This window comes from Monodon monoceros, unplaced genomic scaffold, assembly GCF_005190385.1.
Source record: "Monodon monoceros isolate NGI ecotype Baffin Bay Population unplaced genomic scaffold, NGI_Narwhal_1 Super_Scaffold_20, whole genome shotgun sequence".
In the NCBI taxonomy this organism is placed as follows: domain Eukaryota; kingdom Metazoa; phylum Chordata; class Mammalia; order Artiodactyla; family Monodontidae; genus Monodon; species Monodon monoceros.
Genome location: NW_021703777.1, coordinates 41312298 through 41338860, shown reverse-complemented (window position 1 = coordinate 41338860; position 26563 = coordinate 41312298). Strand labels below are relative to the sequence as shown.

The 26563-nt window shown below is 41.7% G+C and overlaps 1 protein-coding gene across 1 annotated transcript in view; it reads right to left on the bottom strand.

The window, feature by feature from the left end:
• Positions 1-13606: 13606 nt before the first annotated feature.
• RASGEF1B (RasGEF domain family member 1B) overlaps positions 13607-26563 on the bottom strand; it is a 34745-nt gene continuing 21788 nt past the window's right edge. The window contains exons 8-15 of the mRNA XM_029235156.1: positions 25618-25713; positions 25403-25505; positions 23637-23716; positions 23396-23491; positions 18262-18357; positions 17769-17892; positions 16538-16610; positions 13607-14967 (exon numbers count right to left, since the gene is read on the bottom strand). Coding sequence (XP_029090989.1) covers positions 14943-14967; positions 16538-16610; positions 17769-17892; positions 18262-18357; positions 23396-23491; positions 23637-23716; positions 25403-25505; positions 25618-25713 — 693 coding nt within the window. The 3' untranslated portion in view covers positions 13607-14942. The remainder of the gene's footprint in view (positions 14968-16537; positions 16611-17768; positions 17893-18261; positions 18358-23395; positions 23492-23636; positions 23717-25402; positions 25506-25617; positions 25714-26563) is intronic.

The window sequence follows — 26563 nt, the reverse complement described above, 5'->3', positions numbered from 1 at the left end:
TGAAACTGCAGCTTGCCCTCCGTCTCCTATTGCTAAGGATCCCTCAGCTCTACCATCCCCCACCCCCTCTCCCTCCTCCAGTCGGTAACTCTTCTTGCCTGTTCACTCGATGCCAGCCCCTGGATGCCAGCTGTTGTACTTACTATTGTACTTTTCAAGGTATTGTACTATAAGAGCAAAAGTATTTTCTTTATTTTTTGTGTCTGTTTTTTATGTATTATTTGTGTGAAAAGTATTATAAACCTATTACAGTACAGTACTATATAGCTGATTGTGTTAGCTGGGTACCTAGGCTAACTTTGTTGGACTTAAAAACAAACTGGACTTATGAATGAGCTCTCAGAATAGAACTTGTTCGTATGTAGAAGACTTACTGTATCCTGAACTCCCTTACTGGCTTCTCCTGGGAACACTTCCCTCGCATGTACCCCCCTGCAAAATTCATACCTGTGCTTCTAAGTTATGCTTAATTATCACTTCTGTGAAGTGTCCCTGACCACCGAGGGAGAGAGAATCAATCACTCCTTCCCCTGTGCCACTGCTGACTTCTCCAGCAACTTCAAAGCTTGCATTTAAGCAAGTCCATGTTTACAAGTCAACGAACTGTCTCTCTTATTGGTCAGTGAGCACTTTGAAGGCAGGGGTATGGTTACATTACTATCCATGAGAATATCTCCTGTAACCATTAGGGACACAGGACATATTTGTTCATTAGAAAATTATTTCCATTGACTTGAAATCTTCCTTGTAATCTTCACTTTTGGACCCTTACTCTTCTCTTTTACACAATAGACTAAAACCTTCTGACAGTGGTTATTTCTCACCAGGTTTTCCCTTCAGGCTCAACAACTCTGGGTCCTGCCAAAGTCTCACCTGGCTTTGATTCCTAAAACTTCACTATCCTTATCACTGTCTTCTTGGTGCTCCGGAGTTTATCAATATCCCTCTAAAAGCTTCAGAACTGAAAACAATAGGATGAAAAAATGTTAGGATGGAATAATACAGATATGGTTTAGCAACCCAGTTGGCCACAGACCTCTAGTCTTCCTCCAACTGGATGTGGGATTTTTCTTAGTGAGACTGAGATGGCTGCTAAAAGCACCTGTGTGATGTCACACTATTGGTCCAGTGGAAAGACAGGTCAATTTAAATCACTAGGGTCCTTTATGTGAACTTTGTAAGACCCATTTTCTCCACTTGAATTTACAAGAGTGAGTTTTGAACCTAACAGTCTGTCAAGCTTCATCTGATTTGTTTGTATTATTGTTTTATTGCAGCAAAACAAAATGTTTTGAATATTGATGCCACATCGGTTTTGTGACCTTTTCAGTCTTCATGCTGGTCAGTGCTAAAAATGAGGGCAGACCAGGACAGAGTGAGAATGCTGTCATTCCTTTCCAAACCTGTATCCAGGCTACACTGACACCCATCCACAATCTGTGGGCACCATTGTTCAGCGAGCTCTGAATTCTGTGCTGTGAAAGGCCTGAATTTGTTCACCAATAGAATAAAATGAATACTTATCTGAAAATTGGCAAAAATCAAGTGTTCTTATGACTTCAAAATTTACCTAATCTATGGAGTGAAATTACAGAGCAATTAAGAACATGAATTTAGAGTCTGACACAGATACATCTGAGCTGTGGCGCTCGGTTTTTGTGACATTAAACAAGTTTCTAACATCTATATGCCACAGCTTCTCTACCCCTTCAGTAAGAATAAGAATGGTTTCTATTGCATAAGATAGCTGTAACTGAATGAGTTTATCTCTATCAAGAGTTTAACAGAGAACCTAACATACAGCAGTAAGTTCAATACGCGTTATTACAAACTAATGGGCACATTGGGGAGGGGCTTGCTGCTTTAGGGGAAGCAATTCTGGTCACCAATTCAGCGTGTGGAGGGGGTTTTCCCACTCTTACCAAGCAATTCTCCAACACCAACTGGGGCTCCTACAATTCAGCTGAATTCTGAGTCGGATCCCACAGGCTAAGGGCACAGTCCTACAAGGCTGCCTGCCTCCCCCTCTTCAGATGCCAATCGCAAGTCCGGGCTGTCACCTGTATTTCTGACCTGTTGGCTATATTTTGAAAATTCCCACAACCTTCTCCTTGGGTTTGATTAATTTGCTAGAGTGGCTCACAGAACTCAGAGACATATTTACTTACTAGACCACCAGTTTGTTATAAAAGGATATAACTCGGGAAGAGCCAGATGGAAGAGACGCAAAGGGCAAGATACAGGGAAAGGGCAGGGAGCTTCCATGCCCTCTTTGAGCACTCCACTCTTCCCGAATCTCCACGTGTTCACCAGCCCAGAAGTTCTCTGAAGACCCTCTTTTGGGTTTTTATGGAGGATTTATTTCACAGGCATGATTGATCAAATCATTGGCCATTGGTGATTGAATCAACTTCTAGGCCCTCTCCCCTTCCCTGGGGTCAAGGGATGGGGGTGGGACTAAAAGATCCAACCCTTTGATCCCATGATTGGTTCATGGTTGATTCTCCGGGCAACCAGCACCCATCCTTAAGTTTGGTCCAAAAGTCACCTCGTTAATACAACAAAAGACGCCTTTATCACTCTCGTCACTTAGGAAATCCTAAGGGTTTAGGAGCTGTGTGCCAGAAACAGGGACGAAGACCAAATATGTAGTTCTTACTCTAAAGCACAGTATCACGGGAGAGGATCAGTCAGAAGGCCTCACTGAGAAGGAGACATCTGAGCCGAGCTGATGAAGAAGAGGGACTGAGCCATGGTGCTGTCTGGGGAAGACTGCTCCAGGCCAAGGGGATGGTTAGGACAAGTCTTAGTGTGTGTGAGGACTAACAAGGTGAGCGTGACTCGATCTGAATGAACAAGGGGGAAGATGGTGGGGGAGAGGCAGGGTTGTGTCTTTCTTACAGGACCTCGGATTTCACTTTGAGTGAAATGTGAAAGCACTTTAGGAATGTGAATGATGGGATGGGTGGCATAAGGGGACCGTGCTCTAAACCAACCACCCTAGCTAGTGTGTGGCACAGGGGCCATAGGAAGGCAAGGGTTTGGGACTGTTGCAATAATCCAGTAAAACATGATAGCAATCCAGTAAAACATGATAGCATCTTGACGGGGGAAATGCTGGAAGTAGAGAGAAGTATTCAGTCTCTAGATGTATTTGACGGTGCCATCTACAGAACTATTGACATACAGTGAAAGAGAGAGGGGTCCAGGGTGAGGCCAAGTGATTCGTTCTGAGCAACCCAGAAGATCGAATGGTATTTATTGAGTGGAACAATGAGAAGAGGCACAGATTGGGGAAGTGTATCCATCAGGTTATGCTGTGGTAACAAACAGACCCCCAAGTTTCACTCGATTAACCCACAAAATTCTCTCTGTCACTCATAGTGCATGTCTACTGCCATGGCAGGGAGCTATTCTCTGATTATTAATCTGGGGACCCAGGGGGACTGAGGCCCTAGGGAACCTAGTGAATTGTACTCTGGCTTCTCAAGCTCCTGCTGGGAAGTGAAGTCACTTCCCCTCACATTTAATCAGACAAAGCCACCACAGAGCTCTGCCTAACTTCAAAGGAGATGATGGGAAATGCAACCCTACCACATGTCTGGGAATCCGAGAGGTGAAAATATTTGGTGACTAGTACCAATGACTACCGCTGAAGAGAAAATCAGGAGGTTTTTTGTTTTTGGTTTTTGGACACAGCCATCCAAGTGGAGGTGTAGTGTACAAGTTTGAGGCACAGGGGACAGTAAGGGGTGGACCCTAGCTTGTGGAACCAAGAGTTATATAATTCTAAGGGAAGTTTTTCTAAGTCAAAGAATTCAAGGGGGAGGGATAAATTAGGAGCTGGGAATTAATATGTACACTACCAAACGTAAAATGGATGGCTAGTGGGAAGCTGCTTCATAGCACAGGGAGATCAGCTCGATGCTTTGTGACCACCTAGAGGGGTGGGATAGGGAGGGTGGGAGGGAGATGCAATAGGGAGGGGATATGGGGATATATGTATAAGTATAGCCGATACACTTTGTTGTACAAGAGAAACTAACACAACATTGTAAAGGAATTATACTCCAATAAAGATATAAAAAAACAGTATGTGTCTCCCCCCCCAAAAAAAAAACCCAGATACACAATACTATGTATAAAATAGATTAACAACAAGGACCTACCATATAGCACAGGGAACTATATTCAATATCTTACAATAATGTATAATGGAAAAGAATACGTATATGTGTATAACTGAATTACTTTACTGTATACCTGAAACTAACACAACACTGTAAATCAACTATACTTCAATTAAAGAAAAAAAGACAAAGAATTCAAGACTCAATTCAAAATTAGGTACAGCGTCTTAGAAGGGGTTGTACAAATGAGAGGCCCTAAAGGTTAAGCTATGCAAGCTTCGAAGTGAATCCATCTCTGAGAAGAAGGCCTAGCACTGCAGATGGGGAGTCACCCGGTAACAGTCACCGGGTGACAGAGGGTTTTAAAGCAATGAGACTGGATGAAGTATGTAGTGATGATAAATAAAGGAGTCCCTGATCCCTGGGGTAATCCAGTGTTTTGAGATTAAGAAGCAGTCAGCAAAGGAAACTGAGAAGTAGCCAACGAGAGAGATTTGATAACAAAAAAATGTTTTCTCTTTACATGGACTTTGTGCTTGCTCCCTTATACTCTGCTATTTATTTTTTATTACATCTCTTTTCTTGAACTACTGCAAAATGGAGAGTCCTGGATCATTTGACTTTTCACACCTGCATTCAAAAACCTGGGGTGGCCTCAGACCAATTCAGTTCAAAGAGAAATTCAGCATTGAACCAGCAGTATAAGGAGAAAGAATAGACTACAGGTCAAGAGAGGAAATCTTAACTTCTAGCCCTGTCACCAATTTATCAATTCACTAGCTCCGGGTCACATAAATCCTCTGGACCTTAGTATATGCATCTATAAAATGAGGGCTATATTATTTTCTCCAGAGTCCTTTATGACTCTGCCATTTCACCCACATATTCCATGTCACCATGGGTTGGAACTCAGGACTGGATCACATCAATTTTCGTGATATGTATTTAATAGCATTCACTGATTTGTGTAAACATTTCAAGTTCCCTATTCATTTTACGTTGATTAAGATTGATGCACTTGAAGGTAATAAATAAAGTATGGAACCTTAAAAGGATGTTTGGCAATAAAATGGAATGATTGTAGATTGCAGAGTTCAAGGTAAACTGTATTTACCTAATACCTTTATAAACCTCCTCTTTACTAGAGGGATTTAATTAACGGCAGACTCCAACTAACACATAATTTAATCATAAAAGAGACAGTTTTCTAGGGCTGCTGTAGCAAAGTACCACAAACTGAGTGGCTTAAACAGAAATGTATTATCTCTGGGCTCTAGAGGCCAGAAGTCTGAGATACAGGTGTCAGCAGGGCTATGATCCCTCTGAAGACACAAGGGAAGGCCTCTCTTCTACCTTCTGGTGGTCCCTTGGCTAGTGGCAGTGTAACCCCATCTCTACATGATGTTCTCCCTGTGTATGTCTGCCTTCACATTTCCCCCTTTTGAAGGATACCAGTTGTATTGTTTTAGGGCCCACGCTAATAACCTCACTTTAACTTGATTACCTCTGAGAAGACCCTGTCTCCAAATACGGTCACATTCTGAAGTACTGAGACTAGGAGTTGCACGTAGGTACCAATTCTAGGTGCCAGGATTCCAACACATCTTTTTAGGGGGGACACAATTTGGCCCATAACACAAACGACTGCTGCCCCCAGCCTCAGTTCCTCTTCATCCTCAAGGACACCCACACTGTGAGTCTTCTTCTCCCAGGGCTTTTATCTCTGCCTTCTTAACAGTTTATGAATCTATTTCCTCCTCTCTATCTTCCCTGTTTCGGCTCAGACCCTCCTAACTTATTGTCTGGTCTAAGACAAGGATTTCCTATCCAGTTCCTCTACGTTATTCTTTTTTTTCTTTTCTTTTTTTTTTTTTTTGCGGTACGCGGGCCTCTCACTGCTGTGGCCTCTCCGGTTGCGGAGCACAGGCTCCGGACGCGCAGGCTCAGCGGCCATGGCTCACGGGCCCAGCCGCTCCGCGGCATGTGGGATCTTTCCGGACCGGGGCACGAACCCGTGTCCCCTGCATCGGCAGGCAGACCCCCAACCACTGCGCCACCAGGGAAGCCCCTCTACGTTATTCTTATGATCACCCCTACCGCAGCCCCAATTCTCCATCCTCCCCACTCCCTCCCCTCAGCACCAATTCATCCTCTGCTGAGCAGCCAGTGTTTTCTTGCTAAAATGCACCTCTGACCTTGTCACCTCACTGCTAAAATCCCTCAGTGGTTTCACATAGACCTTTGGATATAGTGCAATTTCTCAGCACAGATCTCCAACCTCTCCTCTAGATCCTGACTACGTCTCAAGCCTCAGCTTGAACCCTAACTCAGCCGTAACAAACACGAGGTGGTTCTTTGAATAGTATATTTTGTTTGTGCCCTATAGGAAGGCTGCTCCCTGCATATCAAGAGTCTCTGTGTCGGGCTTCCCTGGTGGCGCAGTGGTTGAGAGTCCGCCTGCCGATGCAGGGGACACGGGTTTGTGCCCCGGTCCGGGAGGATCCCACATGCCACGGAGCGGCTGGGCCCGTGAGCCATGGCCGCTGAACCTGCGCGTCGGGAGCCTGTGCTCTGCAATGGGAGAGGCCACAACAGTGAGAGACCCGCGTACCGCAAAAAAAAAAAAAAAAAAAAAAAAAAAGAGTCTCTGTGTCAAGTGGGAAAAGGTACCCTATCGGGGAGGATGAATTACAATAAAGTCCCCCTTCCTCCTGTTGGAGGCAGCCTCCGTGTATGTTCATACGCAGCTTGGGGCTGGATTTCAGTGCCCACTCCTCCTCTACTCCAGCACAGAACTAAATAATATAACCATGTATGGCTTCCCGGCCCTGTACACACATGCAGTAGGAATTCCCCAGGCAAACATTCATAATCTCAGGTTTGCATCTGCCAGGAAAAGCTCTCTGATCTCCCAAGCGGATTAGCTAAAGAATAGAGGATTCTGTGGGAACATCAAGGCAGGACCGACTCCCAACACCTGTTGCGCTGCAAGGGGGTTTCCTCAGCGGAAGGTGAGCTCCTTCAACATAGGTGCTGGGTCTTAGCCACGCCCCACTATGTCAGTGCTCAGCATGGTGTGTAGCATACTCGGTGCATCTCAGATGAGATTTTTCCATTTTTTTCTTGACAAGTAGAGAATCTGTGAATTCAAAAGTGCTGGAATAGCTGCAAACACCGCAAGCTGCTGATGGTGTGAACCTGGGCAAAGTCCCACGCAGGCTGGCCTGCTCTGGAGGGAAGCTGCTTAGTGCCAGGGAGCCATCCTAGATGGTGGTTCTGGTCCCAAGCCATTCACCAAGCAGCTTGATGGCTAGAGGAATCAATCCCTTGGTAAAACCTTTAAAGCTCTTCTATTTTGTGGTTTTATAAGGTTCTCTTGTCCACATTTCTCCCCTCGCTGCCTAAATTTAAAAATTTTTCTCTACTATATGCCCTAAAACTCCACCAGCTAGAAAGTGAACATGAAATGATTCTCAGTCAATCACACAATCATATGAGTTAGATTGATAAATTTAAACCTTCAAATTGCTAGCTAAAATCAAGAGTCCTGGAAGAAATGTACATCTTGATTTGGAGAGAGGAGTGAGGGGAAGCTCCAGGGCACAGACCATGTGAAGGTAGAAGGATGGGAGCTGGGACTGTGCCAGCCTTACTGGGAAGAGTGTTGTCTGTTATTGACAAGGCTGAGTTTCCTCCATTCATCCCCTATCATCTAGGGCACATGACTGCTGACCTCCTGGGGCCCAGGCCCATTCCAAGCAAGGATAATTGATAGGACTCTTTGTTAAGGCAAAGAAAAGAGACCCTATAGATACTACAGCACCTGGGAATTGTGCTGAAAGAGGTGGCCAATCCTGGCGGTAATAAAACTCTCTTCCTTCATGCCTTCCATGAGGGCAGAGTAAAACTCCCTTCAGGTTCTTTCCAGATTGACAGAGGACTGGCTGAAAAATTAACACGAGAAAAACCAAGCACTGTTTGTATCATACTCTGAACTCTCTGAATAGAGGAAGTTCTATTTGTAAGATTATCTTGGTAATAGGCCTGCACCCCCATCTCCTTATAAAATTTAAGGGCAGAGCTAAGGGATCCCATCGCAGCGGGGCTGGATTTATCTGTAAGCCAAGAGAATACTCTGAAGGAAAAAAAAGCATTTTACAAATCCTGAGCCTCTGTGGGGACACCTAAGAATCCTGTGGGTTAGCCTTATTTCTCATCTAAGTTTAAACTGGCTGAGAAAGCGAGCCCCCCGCTAGCTCTTCTCTGCCCTGCCCAAAGGCCTTGATCATTTTTGAATACGTGGAGAAGGGCTGGTGATGCCTATTATTTTCCAGAATTTTATGAACTGTATTTTATGGAGTCGGTTCAGGAAAGTACTGTAATTAAAAATAATCCTCTGGGACTTCGCTGGTGGCACAGTGGTTAAGAATCTGCCTGCCAATGCCGGGGACACGGGTTTGAGCCCTGGTCCGGGAAGATCCCACGTTGCCGCGGAGCAACTAAACCCGTGCGCCACAACTACTGAAGCCTGCGGCCCCAGAGCCCATGCTCCGCAACAAGAGAAGCCAATGAGAAGCCTGCACTCCACAATGAATAGTAGCCGCCACTCGCTGCAACTAGAGAAAGCCCGTGCGCAGCAACAAAGACCCGACACAGCCAAAAATAAATTAATTAATTAAAAAAAAATCCTCCTAGTTATCTAGTTCTATCCATTTACCTAATACCTATTTTAACAGCTAATAGTTTGTAGTTTCCCAAGAGAACAGAATTTCTTACTTCATTGTTTTCTTATTAGGTCTTAGATGTTGAGTATTACAGAAGCTTCCAGCACTGCTAATGTCACACCTCTTCTTAAACTCCCGCTTGCCAAAGATTTTTTATTTACATATCCCTCTACAGTTTTCTCCCTCTTCTGAGTTGTTTGCCTTTTTCTTCTCTGATCTTTTCTCTTTTGCGGAGGTCTTCCTGGATTAGGATTCATGGAGCATTTGTAGCCCAAGGAAAGAAGGTATCCATCCTCACAAGACTGACCCATGCCCTTGCTGGTTTCCCTCCATGTAGGACTTCCCGTAAAAGGTATGTCAAATTCAGGAGTTTACCACTGTCTGGACAGTCTTCAGAGAAGGTCCCCAATCATTTTCAAAAAAGGAAATTTGACAAAATGCAGAAGGGGACTCTGATCATCACGTGTCTGGGTCTTGATATTTTAAGCCAAATAGTGATTCATCTGTGAATGACTAGGTGTGAACAGGCACTTTATATATGATTTTATCTACATAAACCAGCATAATTGCAAGAGCTGCCGTGGCAAAGATGTGTTTTACACAACAAAGTATTTTTGTAGTCTTTGGAAGCTGTGCTTTCTTCATCTAGCACCTTTGAAATCATACAACTGGTTTCGCACAGAGGGTATTTTCTGGTTTCTGGTCTGGGTAGCAATCTCTCTTTACTATAAAGACCTATCCAGTGTGTGGCACGGGATTGGAGGGGGTAGCTGAGCCTTTATCGCTTCTTTGTCTCCAATCAAATAGCAATTAGCCTCTTATCCCTTCCCTCTTCAAACACAGCAAACAAAACACAAAATTGCCCGGCAGGAGGAAAGGAAGTTTGAAGCACAAATGCAGGATGCTGTTATTTACTTGCTAATTCACCTTTCTGTCCAGCAAGCTGAGAAAGTGCTTTCCCAAACCACAGACTCTCAGATCCGGACTGGCCAGTCCTCGTCAATTAGTCCAGACCCATTACTTCCTGATGAGGACACTGAGGTCTAAAAGGTGGGGAGACTTCCCCCAAAGCCCCAGAAATCTAGGGAGGGTGAGGTTTAGCCCACAGTCCTCCCATTCTTCATCTAATACCCTTACAGAGTGTATTTCAGATTTATCCCATGACCTTAAACAGTCAGTCCCAGTTTTTCTTTTAATGATGGATTTATACATATATATATATATATATTTTTTCCCCTTGCGGCACGCGGGCCTCCCACCGCCGTGGCCCCCCCACCGCCGCGGAGCACAGGCTCCGGACGCGCAGGCTCAGTGGCCATGGCTCACGCGTCCAGCCGCTCCGCGGCACGCGGGATCCCCCCGGACCGCAGGGCACAAACCCGCGTCCCCCGCATCGGCAGGAGGACTCTCAACCACTGCGCCACCAGGGAAGCCCCCAGTTTTTCTTTTAATGATGGATTTTTATATTGTTTTTAAAGATGGAGTTCTTGTCATGATTATTAGCTGTATACTAATAAACACAGAGGTGTGTTAATCTAATTACTAATCATAATAAAAACAAAGCCCTCAGTGCTTTGGATTTCCTTTGCTGATCTCTGAGGCTAGTACCACCCATGAGAATGGATCAGAATCACTTGAATTTACGCTCATTTCCAAAGTCCAGGTATTGTAGGGGGACGAGATTTATTCAACTCCAATAAAGCAAAAACCTGTGAAGCTCCAATACCAAGACCGATAACCGGCTTGTTCATGGGTTCAGCATATATGTACTGAACACACATGAACTCCCCACATGGCTCACCTGCACTTACGAGGATCCATAATCACATTGCAAAAAAATGAACAATGCCTATGGTCCTCCAGCTGCTGTGTCTCAACCAAGTTAACAACACACTCTGTTGAACTGACTTTCCCACAGTGATTCATCCAGAGAAAGATGATTTCACGCTAACTTTCATTTTCTCCAAGCAGCGTAGGTGGAAAGAGGGAAAGAAAGCAAACTTGGTTTCATGGTAGAAAACCCAATGGTTTGGCACTCTTCAAGGAACACATAATTTTCTTGCTTATTCTGAGAAATATTAGTTCCCTTCTTTAATTCTCTAAATTGTGTTCCATAAACCATTACCTAGAAGTCCTAAAATGTTGGATGTTGTGCACGTTTAAACTTAAGTACGCTAACAACTAACTATTCTAAGACAGCTGCCTCATGCAGCCTAGAATGTGAGTACACATTGGGATGTTTCATTTCTTATTAGATCGAATCTCAGAGAAATGAAGCAGGGTTTTAGCCTTGTGGAGTGGGGTTTAAGCCTGCTGAAGGCTGCTAGCACTAAAGAGGGCATTGGCTACCTGGGAATTTCCTCATTGCATTAAGTAAAGAAAAAAAAAAATGCATCCTTTAAGACGAGTTGATTCTTAAGTACAGAATTAAGGCATATTTTGAATTAGGGTCTATTTTGCACGGAGCTGGCCTCGTTTGCTAGTTTTGAATGACAGGTCCTTAATCTTCAAGGTTTGGATACATACACCTCAAACCACAACATCTCTTCTGTTAGCCTTGTGTAGAGTCAAGTGATCTTGATTACATGAAGCAGAGAACTGAGGCAATTATCTAACCATTCAAACCCAGAAAATAATTTTGGCTTGACTTATCCAGGAAGTGCCCCAATTTTCTATTAAAACTCTGGAATCCCAGGTCTGACAAAAGTCTTTCCTTTTAAAATGTCTTAAGGGTAAAGTTAATAGAGTCACCATCAGAATCTCTGAGTTTGATATGTTTAGTTAGTTTCCGGGTCACTAAGCACATTTTTCTCCAGGAAGCAAATTCAGGAATTCCTTTGTACCCTTAGCTCCAAAAACAATTTAGCCTAACACTCTTTTCTATCCTTGGTTGTGTGCTCTCCATCAGCATATCAAGACACGTTTGGAATAGAGGCAGAGGCTTTTGTTGAGACGGGCCACAGGGTAAACAGAATGCACCAAAGTGGAAGGCAGAGCATGTCAGTCATCTACAGTTGAACATTCCTGTGTAGTTTAGCAACTCACCTTCCAGTGCTGGGCTGCGCTTTCTTGGGATTCTAAGTGCAGGAGGCAGATGGGCAGCAGTTGGAAAAAGAAAGTACAGAGAGAAGCAGAAGTGTGCTAAAGGTACAGGATGGGTGAGGAAATGGCAGGGGAGTCAGAGCCGGGTCCAGTGGAGAGGGAAAGCTGACAACCTTCAAAGACAGAGGCAAGTCAACCCTTTTCCAATGATTTTCTTTGTTAGATGAAAGGTGGGCCACAGCTGGGGAACTCGGGCCTGTGTCCCCAGAAACAAGGGACACTTCAAATTGTGAAAGGAGCTCTCTGCCTTCCCCACCCAGCCCAGCTTGTTGTGAGGCTCCCTCTGGCCTCAGCTCAGAGCCTCCTGCTTAGGAATTCAGGGCGTACCTGGACAGAACTCTTCCTGAATCCACATCTAGGGGCTGACATCACACGATGCTGCTTACGCTTGTGTTTACCCAGGCTTCCACCCGGCCACAGAAATGATCTACGCACCTAGACCCAAACCCACAGACGGTGCACAGAGGAGAATGGTGACTGATTTCCACAGATAGGTTAGTACCTGGTTTAAACCACTGGCTTATCTGGACATGGAAACAAGAGACAGGTATGAGAATGGTAACTCTTTCTGTGAAGACTTTTTGTTTAAATAGCCTTAGAATCTCTAAGAATCCCTAATTTAAGTCTAATACCACTTTAGGAGAATATTTCTCAGTAGCCACATTTATGTATCTAATGCCTTAATGGAGACCTTAGAGCATTTTTGCAAACTCATTGTAATGCTCAGAACAACCACTTAGAGAGTAGAGGTCAGCAAACTTTCTTTCTGTAAAGGGCAGAGAGTAAATATCTGAGGCTTTGTGGGCCATCCAGTCTCTGCTGCAACTACAAGACTCTGATTTGTAGCAGAAAGCAGCCATGAGAAAGTGCGGAAGCAAATGAATGTGTCTGTGTTCCAAACACTTCATTTATGGACGTGGAAATTTGCATTTCATGTAATTTTCATGTATCATGAAATACTCTTCTTTCCATTTTTTTTCAACAATTGTCACCTTGTGGCTCAAACAAAAGGGGTAGACTTGGCCAGCAGCCCATCACTTGAAGACCCCCAGACATAGAAGGCTGAAAGGTGGATGGACATTGTTGCTGTCATGGCAACACATGCAAGGTGCAGAGTTCAGGGAAAGGCAAGGCAGCACTGCTGCAGGGAGCCTCGCTCCGAGGGTTCTAGGACCAGCAGCATCAGCATTGCCTGGGTCCCACCCCAGACCTACAGAATCCACATCTGCAGGTTGGCGAGATCCCCAGGTTCCTTGCAAGCTTGAAGGTTATACTGAAGTCTCAGAAGGCTTGGCAGTGTGATCTCAAGGCTGGGCTCTGGAATTAAAGGTCTAGTTCAAATCTTTGTGTCTCTCATTAGTTATACGGCCGCGGACAAATTATTATTAATATGCCTCTTTCCACGCCTAAAAAGCGAAGATGATGATCCACGGCGAACACTTAGAAGTGCCTGGCAAGGGATGCTTATTAACTGTTTACTATGATTGAGTTTCAAAATATCAAAGGCCCACGCACATACTCCTAAAGGCCACTTCCCCAAGGACAGACACATTTTCAGCCGGTCACTTGAGTTGAACAGCTGAGACTGCAGCTCCCCCAATACCCCCCACCGATCCCATCCATTAAAGAAAACAAAGACACCACAACTCCTGGCCGCAGAGTGTCAAATATATTGATGGTTGTAAAGGGACAGCTTGGAGACATTTTAGGTCTGCTGAGATGGCGTGCAGCATACAGACATGCTCTGTTTTTCTGAAACCATGTCATTAAGTTTGCAAATACATCTCTGTTTTGAACATGATGTCTTTTTTTTTTTTCATTAGCACAGTTTACTACTACAGTTTCTCCTAGAGTAAATAAATATAATGGCTGTTTGCAGAGCCACTACAGATTTATTTAGATGTTTAACAAGGTGAACTATTTCACAATTAGTTCGACCTCTGAGTCAACAGCAAGATGTTTTTCATTTGTTTTGTTCACTGCTCTCGTGGGCGGGGGTTATCTTTTCCAATCTGTTCTCTGTTCACATGTTTAGTCGCCAACAGACTATGAAAGGTGGTAGTGAAAAATAAGTCTGTTTAAAAAATTAAACTGTAATTAGGCCATGGGTTTTTTCCCAAGACCCTTAAAGTCAGATAATTTAAATTTACAAGAGGAAAAAAAAATAGGCATCATGGAAAACTAAGTAACAAAAACACTACTGAAAAACACATCTGTAGAACACAGTGGTCAGTTGTAAACAGCTCAGAAGGGTAAAGAAAACAGAAGGTCCTTCTAGAATGTTACACAGTCCAATGACAAACTCTGCTTTTTTTTCTAGTGGCTATTTTCCTACCACAGTGTTAGCTTCATTATTATATTAAATAACTTATATGGGTAAAAAGGAGTTTGCTAACCAGCAGCCAACTCAAAACCTTGTAGGAAGAGGGAGGAGGGGAATTCACAACACAGCCCGAGCTCAGGGAAACAAAGTCTGCAGTTGGCATCCAGCCAGCCTGACCCCTCCCGGCAATACCACTGAGCTGCAGTTTGGGATCTAAATGGAGGACTTGCTTCCCCTCCCTCTTCTCCCTTTTTCTTTTAAGTTAACAAAGAAACATGGGCTTCCTAAGAGCCAGCACTCAGCTGGGCAAGTCCCATTAGCAGCAAATGTTGAACCAAATTAAAAAACACACACACACACACAAAAGAAAGCTCCATCCAGATGCAGAGCTGTGATTCACATGGAAATTCCAGGAGATGAATCATTGCAGAGCTGGGATCTTTAGAGGATTCGTCCTCAAGTGTCCTCAGTGAACATTACAGTCTCACAAAATCTGAGTCAGTCTGTCAGCTGTGGGGAGTAAGGTCCCCGTCTGCTCTTGAGGGAGCGTGCTTGCAGGGACTTCATGATTTTTTGTGGCACTAGATGCCCGAAAACAAAGGCCAGCCCCTCGATGATCTGCTTGAACGCAGCAGCAGCTAGCAGCAGCCAGCATCCCGTGTGTTAAACTCTGCCCAGGAGGCTGGACCTGAGTAATAAAGAAGATAAGATAAGAAGGAAGGTGGCAAATGATCTGAATGAGGATGAAAATCCTCACCTAATACTAGTTTCATCTTTCCCATGTTTGAGGTTTGATTTTACATAGTTTAAAGTAAGTCAGACAAAGACAAACATCATATGGTATCACTTGTATGTGGAATCTAAAAAAATGATACAAATGGACTGATTTACAAAACAGAAACAGACTCACAGACGTAGAAAACAAACTTATGGTTACCAAAGAGGAAAGGTGGGGGGAAGGATAAATTAGGATTTTGGGAATAACATATACACACTACTATATATAAAGTAGATAAACAACAAAGAACTATACTCAATATTTTGTAATAACCTATAAGGGAAAAGAATCTAAAAAAGAATATATATATAACTGAATCACTTTGCTGTACACCTGAAATTAAAACACTGTAAATCAACTATACTTTAATAAAAAATAAATTAATTTAAAAAAATTTTTAAAGAAGGACAGAGAAATATTAAGCATTGAAGTCCTTCAGGTTTTCTGAGAGAAGTGCTAGTCACTTAAATATATATTAGTGGAGATGGCCAAAAACCTAGCCCAAGATCAAGTTAATGAAGGCTCCCAAGTGACTATGGGAAGAAAAGAAAATGGGTTTGTCAACCTGGTACAAAAAGGCACATGGGACTTCCCTGGTGGCACAGTGGATAAGACTCCACGCTCCCAATGCAGGGGGCCTGGGTTCGATCCCTGGTCAGGGAACTGGATCCCACATGCATGCTGCAACTAAGAGCTCACATGCCACAACTAAGGAGCCCGTGAGCCACAACTAAGGAGCACTCCTGCCGCAACTAAGACCTAGTGCAACCAAATAAATAAATAAATATTAAAGAAAAAGAAAAGAGGCACATGTTCCCAGAGTCTCTTAGTAGAAATACACATACAGCAATTTTGGTTATAGTAATACTATATCCTGGGCTACTTTTGCCCATTAAAGCATCTCAGATGGTTAAAATACAAACTTACCTATCCTAGTTTTGTTTGAAAATACTACAGATTAACAACATTTTTAAATTTGGAGAGATTCTGTATTACATTTAAAGTCCCAGCTCTCTCCCAAACCAAAGAGGGGACCAAGATCTAGTCGATAAGTGACACACTCCAATTTACTGAAGCAGCTGGTACTTGGGTCTCTTTGATCTCAGGTGAAATAAGATTTTACTGTTAGAGCTATTCAGAAATACAGTCTGAACTTCTTATCTTTTAGATGAAGAAAATGTGTCAGTGCCCTTTTTAACATACCACAGGGTAATTTCAGTTCCTCATTCCATAAAATAATGGGAGAAAGAAGAACAGAGTCACTATATATCTGCCAGTACTAAAAAAAAAAAAAAGACAATAAAACTGAAGGATGGCAATGAGGATTCCAAGCCACAAAGATTCAGTTAACAGGAGATAAGCTACAGAGAGGACTTGGAACTTGCAGGCAGGGACTCCCTATGACAAGCACGCGGCTTTCTTCACTTAAGGGCAACGTCTTTATTAGATCTGTACAGCAATGAGAAGCAATGAGACCCACCTTAAGGACTTCCATCTGTCTTTCTCTATATGGTTTTCAGGTCCTTCACTCTCATAGGAAGCCAAGTAGAGAGCTACAATCAACCAAAAGTACGAATGCATTAACGCTGAAGCTGTTTCCTGATACATTACCCACCTCCATCCATCCCCCATTCAACCTGAACCAAACCCTACAGCAAAACACACTCCTTAAAATATCAAATTACAACCGGGGAGCTTTAAGAACACAGAATACCACACTTTGCCCCTGACTGACCATCTCAACACAACCCCAAGGGCCTCTTAGGCCAAAAAGGCACTTGGTTAACTAAGACAATTTATGAGGCAAAAAAAAGCTTAAAAAGGCAAGCCACAGGATGCGATCATACACTCACATTTATGTCCTTTACAAAGAAGGGGGATGCGAAGGGGAGCCTTTCCTGTTAGCTTTTTAAAAGACATTTTAGCAGGTAAAAAGTCAGGTTTTCTAGGCCAATTTTTCACTCTTCTAATGTTTTTCTCTTTAATATTAAGTCAAAAAGAATTCCAAAGATTTAAAAGCTTGTTATTAATCCTGTTTGTAGAGGCTAATAATAATCAAGTCCCCTCTGGAATGGGTCATATTAATTCAAAATGTTCTTTAGTCATTATCACAAACACTACCAATCTACTATGAGAAATAGTTAATAATGCTATTGATTTCTATAATATTAGGTTATAACAGATTAATATAATCAATCCCCAAGTCTTTTACAAACTTTAAATTTCTGGTCAATTTTTTTTGTACACAATCACTGTTTCTGCCTCAAATTCCCTAATGTTTTAACAGTTTAAGACTTTCCACTGTTTGTTTTGACAAACAGCAGGGGCTAGCAATTGTTTTGTTCTTCAAATTACCTTGAATGTCAACGTATCATGAAACACCTTTTTTCTCCATTAAAGCAAGCCTAAACAAGGACAAATAATCCTTCAATAACTTTCCATTTGTGCCCAAAGCTCTGCAGATCTAATATTATAAAGAATGTTTAAACACAGAAACGTACTGCTTATCGGTGAATAGTGAGTGCCTGACTCAAATATTTTAGGGATAAATCATACGGTTTTCTATGCAACAGAAAATTCTTAAGATGGAATAAGTCAGAAGACAGGCCTCATACTACATGAGGAACCTGGCACCAAGCATTTATATGCTGACTTCCTGATCGTAGGGTCTGTGGATGCTGGTGGAGGCCCCGGCTGAACAGGCTACCCACCATCTTCACTAAAGACTGGTACTGTGAGCAAGTACTGTAAGATCTTCCGGTCCCTCTCAAATGGACACTCCACTTGCTTCCATGTCATGAATTCACTCACTTGTTTGGCCAGTTCCCAAAATTTCTAGAAAAGAATAAAATGAAAGTTGAAGTTAAAGGCAGTTATCAAAAATCATGAGCTTGGATAAGACCACTCCATTTAATGTTCTCCTCTGGCTTCTAATCTTCTGAACTCCATAATTTTCTTAATTTAATAAAAATTAGCAATAGATATTTGCTAGGTAGAGGTCCAAATTTACTCAAGTACCTCTGGATAATAATTTATAATAATGGTGCAGCTAATTTATTCTAGTCAGCATTGTTATCTTCTTACAAATTAGTAGGGAAAGAGAAAACTTGGCTCGAGAACTTCAGAAGCAGCTTAGATGGCCTGGGCTCTCTACAGTTGCTGGAGAAGCTAGTCCTTCTCTGGGCTCAAATCTTGCAGCCTTACCTCAAAGTTGACATGGCCGTTGGGAAGGCGGTTGGCACACCCCTCATTGAGGAAATAAATATCTTTGATTAAAAGACTGAAGAATGGTATCACAATCTAGAGAAAACAAAAAGCTCTGGTTTGTTTTGGGCAAATAAACATTTAGACTCTCATCAAACAATATAAGAAGTTAATGAACAGCATTGACTCTGGATTACAGAGTAGGCTATAATTAATTAAGACAGGTACAGTGTTTCCTTTGCCTCCCATGAGAGCAGTTTCCTTCTTTATATAGTTTTGCATAACATAAAAATGCTGTTAATAACCAAAATGCAGCAAAGACGGGTGGCACTGGGAGGCAGATTGGCTTCACATTGTTGCTAGTTTCCCCCATTTTTCTCAGGGCAATAGCATATAATCAAATCTGAGAGTTCTAGCTATAATCAAAGAAAAAACATCTAAAAGAACTCTTACTTTTCATTTAGTTAGAGCAAAATATTAATAGAATACCTGCCACTGCAGGTACTAAGAGCTTAAGATGTGTGACCCATCTCTCTGTGAGAATCTGTACTGTTTTTATCATTTAGACATCTACATTTTAGATGAACTTTTTCTTAGAGGAACATTTTCTTTTCCCTTGAAGATACTGCTCAAGATAACGTGAGAGCACAGGGTTTTTGGTAATAGTTGCTACAAACTTCCTGTTGAGTAAACCTGGCCTTCTTGTGACACAGCAGGTAAGCACCTGTTCTCATGGGAAATCACCGAAGTGGTACCTTGCACAATATGTTGTGAGGCAGGCCCAGGTGAAGGAGGAATATAAATGTGCAAATTAAAATTAATGGCTGTTTAAAAAACAATGAGCCTTCTTTAGTAAGACTTTCCTGCCTCACATCTTTGGTTTGATATGGTGGTATTTAATTAATTAATCTAAAATAATAATCTCTAAGAGAGTACTCAAAATTCTACGAAGCCCAGAATGAACAAAGAACAAAGCTCTTTGTTCTTCCACTTTGTAACTTCCACTTTCTCTCAAACGCCAACATGCTTTTGAAGATTCTAAATGTGCTACAATGTAAATAATGCTGCAGACGCAAATCGTGGACCTATGTTGTTTACCCAAGAGCAGGTTTTTGAAGGTTCCCTAAGCTTATGACTCATGTGGTACACCTATACTAGATGAATGACAGGTCTGGAAAACAAACATTTTGGCTTGTACTTAAAAACATTAAGTATCAATTTTCACTTCTAGGGGGAAATTCAGATTTTTCCCCTGAAGTCATCTAAAAAAAGATAGGCTTTGATTTTTTTTTGTTTCGTTGATCTCTGAAAATAGCCAAAATGAATCTTCAATTTCGACAGCCCTTTTGAATATACTTTTAATCATTTGCTATTGTCTGGAAGTCTCTAAACTGAATTCGTAAAGATCCCTTCATTACCTTCTCCTTCAAATATTACTGACTATACCTCTATTATTTTAGAACTAAACAGCCATGGTAACAAGGATAAAAGCACACCCGAACTTCACCTCTTTGCAAGACCACTTGTCACTGGGGGGTGCTGGGCTTTGGCTCTGCTAGACCTCAGTTTAAAATCTGGCTCCACAACTGACTGGACGTACAAGCCAGGAGTCCGCCACCTGTGGCCCGAGGGCCAGCCCACCTCACCACCTGTTTTGGAATGGCCTAGAAGCCACACATTTTACATTTTTAAATGGCTGGGAAAATATCAAAAGAATAATATTTCATGAGCATGAAATTAAATGAAGTTAAAATTCCAGTGTCCAGACAGCTTTACTGGAAAACAGGCACAGTCATCCGCCCACCTGCGTACCGTCTATGTCTGCTCTTGCGCCACCACATCTGAGCTGAGTAGTTGCAACAGAACCCGTATGGTTTACAATGCCTAAAATATTTAGGATCTGGCCCCTAAGAGAAAGAGTTTGCCAACGCCTGGTATACGCCTAAGAAAGCCTAGTTTCCTCACCTTAAAATGGGAACAGTACCTCACTGACTTGTGGTGAGGATTAAATTCAACAACACAGGTTTGACCTCAATTAAGCATTCCCTCCACACCAGTGGGCCCCATACAAGGGGACAAGTATTACTGAGGTATCATCATAAGGAAAATGAGGACTGAATTATTATCAGGATGCAGTATCTGCCTAGTGTAACAGCTTTTAAGCAAGAACTTTACTTCTGTGCCCTGTTCTGTAGTGCTGGGCTGTGAGATTCATGTGGTGCTGATCACATGAATCATTTTATATACACATATATATATATATAATGGAATAAAGAAACTGTAGTATATATGCTTGTATGTATATATATTATATATATGTGTATATATGTGTGTATATATAAATATACAGACACACACACACACTACAATTTCTTCATCCATTCATCCATCAATGGACATTTAGGTTGTTTCTATCTTTGGCTTTGTAAATAATGCTGCAATGAACAAGGGGGTACATGTATCTTTTCTAAACATATAGTGTTTTTGTTTTCCTTGGATAAATACCCAGAAGTGGGATTGCTGGATTGATCCACTATTAATTGTCTGAACCACTCTTCCAAGAACACAGCGATAGAAACAATCTCCCTTATGATCATTCCTGTGCTGTTCCTTATGCCCATATGCCAGACAGAAGTCTCACTGTCTTCTTCAACGTGTCATTTCCTCATGGATGGTTCCCTTCAGATGTGCAGCCCCTACATAAATCTACCACTGTAAAAATCGGGAGACTATAAGGGCTTCGGATTTCCAGAGTGAAGGTGGATGTACAGGAGCAAAAGTTTGCTTTCTGAGAGGCCTTTCAATGAAGGCTTTAGTGGGAGAACGTCTCAAGTAGTAATGTTCTCTAATTCCCTTTCACAATATTCTTGGCAACTATACCCTAAAGGCATTATCAGTTCCACAACTAGAAATGAATGCTGACGATCAGAAATGGAATGGTGAAAGGACTGAAAACCATGCACTTGTATGAGAAGTGGTTAAAAACCAGGAGACACAAGGACTCACAGAAAAAAACAGCAATCTAAAGATCATTTAATGGGCCTGATGTGAAAGATAGATTTTTTTCTATATGGTACCTAGAGATGTGCCACATTGGCCACCTAAACATAATTCAAAGAATATCAAAGATTATATTACTTTATTACACTGCCAGGAAGACTTTAAAATAGGAACTGACTTAGGAATAAAGAGAGTCTACCCTCACTTCAAAAAAGAAAACAGAATCCCAATTCTCTTGAATAAAAGATGAATTTTTATCCCCAAATGTTTTCATTTACAGCCTTTGAGACCACCTGTGAAAAAGAAATGGTGTATTGCTTTAAATTGGTGGTGGGATCATTTGTTTTACGAACTACAGAACACAATCCATACACTCACACAAAACTGGTTAAAAAACAACAAAACTAAAGCAGACAAAATTTAGTAAATGATGGAAAGGGTAAAGACTGGAAAAAGCTATTAGAGTCCCACGAGTACAACGTTCAGTGAGATCTTTGTGGGGGGGCTGGACTTCAGAATTACTTTGGCCAGTACTGCAGCTCCTGACCAAGAGAGATGATTCTACAGCCTCTTCCTCACTAAGGCAGAGGCCCTCTAACTCACGGAGGTCCTGCAGAGAAAGCCTTGCTTCCAACACGGAGAGGTGAAGAAAAGGCTGCAGACAGCCTCCCACAGGTCTTCACACTTCAGGGTACTGGGATCCTCCCATGCATGTGATCATTTCCCAAAGCTTGGAAAATTTCTGATTCGATTTTTCTCAAAGTAGTCACAGGAGTACTGGGATGTGGGCAAATAAACTTTATATTTTTCTTTTTCATTCTCCTCATCCTTGTTCTTTCTCAGAGAGCTTTAACCTTCTTTTTAAATTTTATTTATATTTTGGCTGCGCTGGGTCTTAGTTGTGGCACGTGGGATATTCCTTGCAGCATGCGGGATTTTTTAGCTGCAGCATGTGAACCCTTAGCTGCGGCCTGCATGCGGGATCTAGTTCCCCAACCAGGGATTGAACCTGAGCCCCCTGCATTGGGAGCTCGGAGTCTTACTCTTACCCACTGGACCACCAGGGAAGTCCCGGGCAGGTAAACTTTAAAAGCTGGTAAACTCCCTCAGGCTAAATCGAGATAGTTATCTCTGCTTCATTCCTTCCCTGACCTTGTTTCTTTATCAAAAATAATAATAATAATAATGTATTTACAATATCTCGCAAACATTATCAGAACTGATATTTTGGATTTCGTTGAGAAGGAATTTAGCATGTTTAAAAGCTGGGGTTTCTTTTTGTGTTTGTTTTTATTTTAGATCATGGTGGCTGAAGCTTTTGGGGGGAAGTGATTAAGAGGCCCTGAAATTTTTTACCCTCATTTTCATTTATTTGTTGAAGACATAGTTTAAGTTAGAAGATGGATAGAATCTAAGCAGAAAATAGCTTTCATCAAGCAACCTTCATCAGCCCATTTACTGCAACCAGGTATTTACTTTTCAAATAACATGATCTCCAAATGTCAAAATGACTTATCCTTCCCATGTATGAAATGTGCCAATGAAGGACCCTCTGAGTCAGAAGTACAGTTGATCCAAGATAATGTGAAATTGCTTAAGGGCGGGGCAGATAGAGTGAGGATCATTCATCTCTCAGACATCATCTCTGTACCTTTTCTGCCACCCACATATCCAATTAGTAACAGCAGGCCTAATGCTACAGCAACTAACCTACTTTCTGAACATAAATGACTTAACCATGGGAGGTAAGCTAATTCTTTAAGAGAAAAGGTTACATTAAGTCAGCCACCTTGTGCAGAGTGTAAATGTCTGTTTTCCATTTAATCAAATTACTCTCATCTTAACATAGGACTTAATATTTACTGCTTGAAACGCAACTATGACACATTACAAAATAGTCATTTAAATAATGCAATAATAACATTTGCAAATTTCTCCACCCAGTTCCCTTTCCCTCTCCTCCTTCCACCCTTCCTTTAGCACTCCCCTTCCCTCTGTGGCAAGTGATAAAAATGTCTACAGCATGCGGCCTTGCTTTCTTAGATCTAAACTAAAAGAAGCTCGGTACAGTAGTTCACATTTCAGTGCAACACATGGCAACTCTACTATGAATAAAACTCCCTTAAACCCATACCTTCTCTCTGCTGCTATGAGCAGTTAAAGACCTTTGTGCCGCCCCACGAAGAGCTGTTCGATAATTGTAGAAATTGCTTGAAGGGTCCATCTGATGCTGAAGACAAAAGAGAGGAGAGTATTAACTACACACTTCTCACCTGCAGAAAGTTTACGAGAACTTGCTTTTAACGCCACATAAAAAATTCCAAATAATTCAGGCGCAAAATGTTACGTAACAGCAAAACAACAGCTCCACATACCTCAAGAACGTCAAACTTGGCTGTCTTCACTTTGGCCCAAGTTTTTTTCAGTCGAGAGACTGGGCTCATATTCATGCCAGCTTCCAATTTAAAATGGAGGGGGAGAAAAAGAAGGTGGAAATAGAGAAATAAGAGAGGTCATTCTAACCTATGTTCTGAAAAAGTGTTCATTACTAAGTGGAAGGAAGTTAACTTTATACAAAAAACCTGCCAAACGATTTTCCAGAATAGTGGTCCCATCTCATACCACCACCCATGTCTGAGAATTCTACTTGGTCCACATCCTCACAATATTTGGTTCAACTAGTCTTCTTAATTTCAGTCACTCCCATGTGTGAAATGCTATTTCACTGTGATTTTCATTTTAATTTTTATTTCTCTGATGACTAATGATGTAGAGCATCTTTTCACATACTTAACGAGCCATCAGTATATCTTCTTTTGTGAAGTGTCCAAGTATTTTGCCCTTTTTTTTTTTTTTTTTGCGGTACGCGGGCCTCTCACTGTTGTGGCCTCTCCCGTTGTGGAGCACAGGCTCCGGACGCGCAGGCTCAGCGGCCATGGCTCATGGGGCCCAGCCGCTCCGCGGCATGTGGGATCTTCCCGGACTGGGGCACGAACCCGTGTCCCCTGCATCGGCAGGCGGACTCTCAACCACTGCGCCACCAGGGAAGCCCCTTTGCCCTTTTTTTCATTGGGTTATTTGTCTACTTTGTAGGGTCCTTTATAGATTTTGAATACAAGTTCTTTTTTAGCTAGATGTATTACAAATACTTTCTCCCGTGAAATGGATTGCCTTGATATTTTCTTAACAGTACAAGAAGGGAATTAAATAATCTTCTATTACCTAGACTTTGGATCTTTCAGGTCTTTGATGTAGATGAACATCTGTTCACTATTTTCATGGAGTAAGCCAGATAGAGACCTGAAGCTTGGCCAGTATTTTTATGGGGGAGATAAAGGGGAAAAAGAATCTTTTTAATGGAAAAAAGAATTGGTGAGAGGGATTTATTAGAATCAAAATTATTGAATTAAATTTGGTAGATTCTCTGGCTTCAAACTGACCCTGACTCTGAAGAATCAGGCAAATATTCAAATATTTACTGAGTACCTAAAATGTGTAGCATAGCCATATCATTTATCATATAAATTAGAATATTTTTTAACGAAAGAGTCATTAACCATAATTGTGGCAAGAAAACAGGTATAAATTGGGAAAACCAAGACACAGTGTTACCCCCTGCCCTATGTTTATAGAATGAACAGTCACTAGCATTAAAATCCCCATGATACAGAGGAGGAGCAAAGTTTATATGCTGGGCTAATAAGGTCAGAGGATGATAAGTACTAGTGACTTGGGTAGTCAGAAAATGTTCCAGTTTCTCAGGCTGCCCTCTTGTCTTGCTGATGGAATCATTTGATTTAGTCCCAGATCATATATTTCTATAACGCTTGATACACAAGCTACTCAAACACTTTCTAAAATCCTTAATTTAGGCACATATCTCACATGTAAGCCTTTATACATAAATATTCAGATGAGGATAAACTGACTAAATGTATTCCATGAATTCTTATATACTTAAAAAAGATTACACATACTTGTACCAATTTGGATATTTAAAGCATTCTGGACGTTCTGAAACAAGTCTAGATTAAACAATGCAGTTTTCATTAACAAAACTGTACTATCTGCAAATTTTCAGTGGATACATTTCACAGGATCTATAAAAATAAAGGACTCATATCTCTCAGAAAACACTCACAGATTATTGCCATCAAGGAGTTAAAGTTGCCAATGTTAAAACACTCCCGAGCTACGTCAATGAAATACTCAATCATCCTTGCTCGGTGCTTCTTCTTTACAGGCTGTATAGAAAGAGAAAAAAGAGGGCAGTTATCCAACATGTAGACCCAACAGATGTAAAATAAGTATGAAAAGATAATATAGAGGGCTAGAAGAGAAAATTCATTTTCTCACCATGCAGATTTCTGTAGCAACCAAGTAGCTGAGACGATTAAACCATTCCACGTAAGCTTCTAAGTTTCGTGTTTTCTTCCGTTCACTGTAGCAACTCTGTAGAGAAAGGAAAGTGAGCAGAGGAGTTGGAGAAAAAAAAGAGTGTATTAAGCTCTCCTTTTTTTCAGCTGTGGGCCTTTATTCTCAGTGTGTGAATTAGGAAGGCTTTCTAGGATAAGAGTGGGGGTTGGGAAGGGAAAGAGAGACAGAGGGAACCACTAACATTCTTGACTCTCCTTACAGAAATATCAAATCTCTTAGTATAGTCCAGTGAAAACCCGAAGGTCTAGAAATCTATTCTGCTGCATTCATGACAATCTATTCTGATGAATTCATGATTTGTGCCTTCTCTCCCAGGAAGCTAAGTTACTCTTGGGGGGAACTGTCCTCAGAAGCACAATTCAAAAACAAAAAAAGGGTCTTGGCTGCATTCTAAAACAATCTTGACTAATTAATGGGGTATGAATACCAATTGCTGTCCGCACAGCATGGAGAAGCTGAAAGCGCAGAAGACTAGAAAATTTTCTCTTAAAATTAAGTCTAGGAGACAATTTTGGAACTTTGTGTAGCAAGAAACTAAGTATCTTCCAAGGTAGATAAACAGAAGCCTACATCATCCTGGTCTTTAATAGGGTGAGTGACATATTGTTCAAAAACAAAAAGAAGTTAAGCTCATCTCAGAGTTCAAGGCCAAACTTGAACAGGTTAATTACACCCCTCTTTCCTTCCTTCCAAATGAAACAAACAAATTTCAAAAAAGTCCACTAGCCTCCTATTGCAAAACCTAATCTTGACTTCCTGTACTGAGCAAAACTATTCTAAGGGCGGAAAACAGCTGCTGCCCCTTCTCCCAAAGGGGGGCTTTCATTAGTGGGTGATGCAGTCTTTGCTTAACAATTTGAAATAC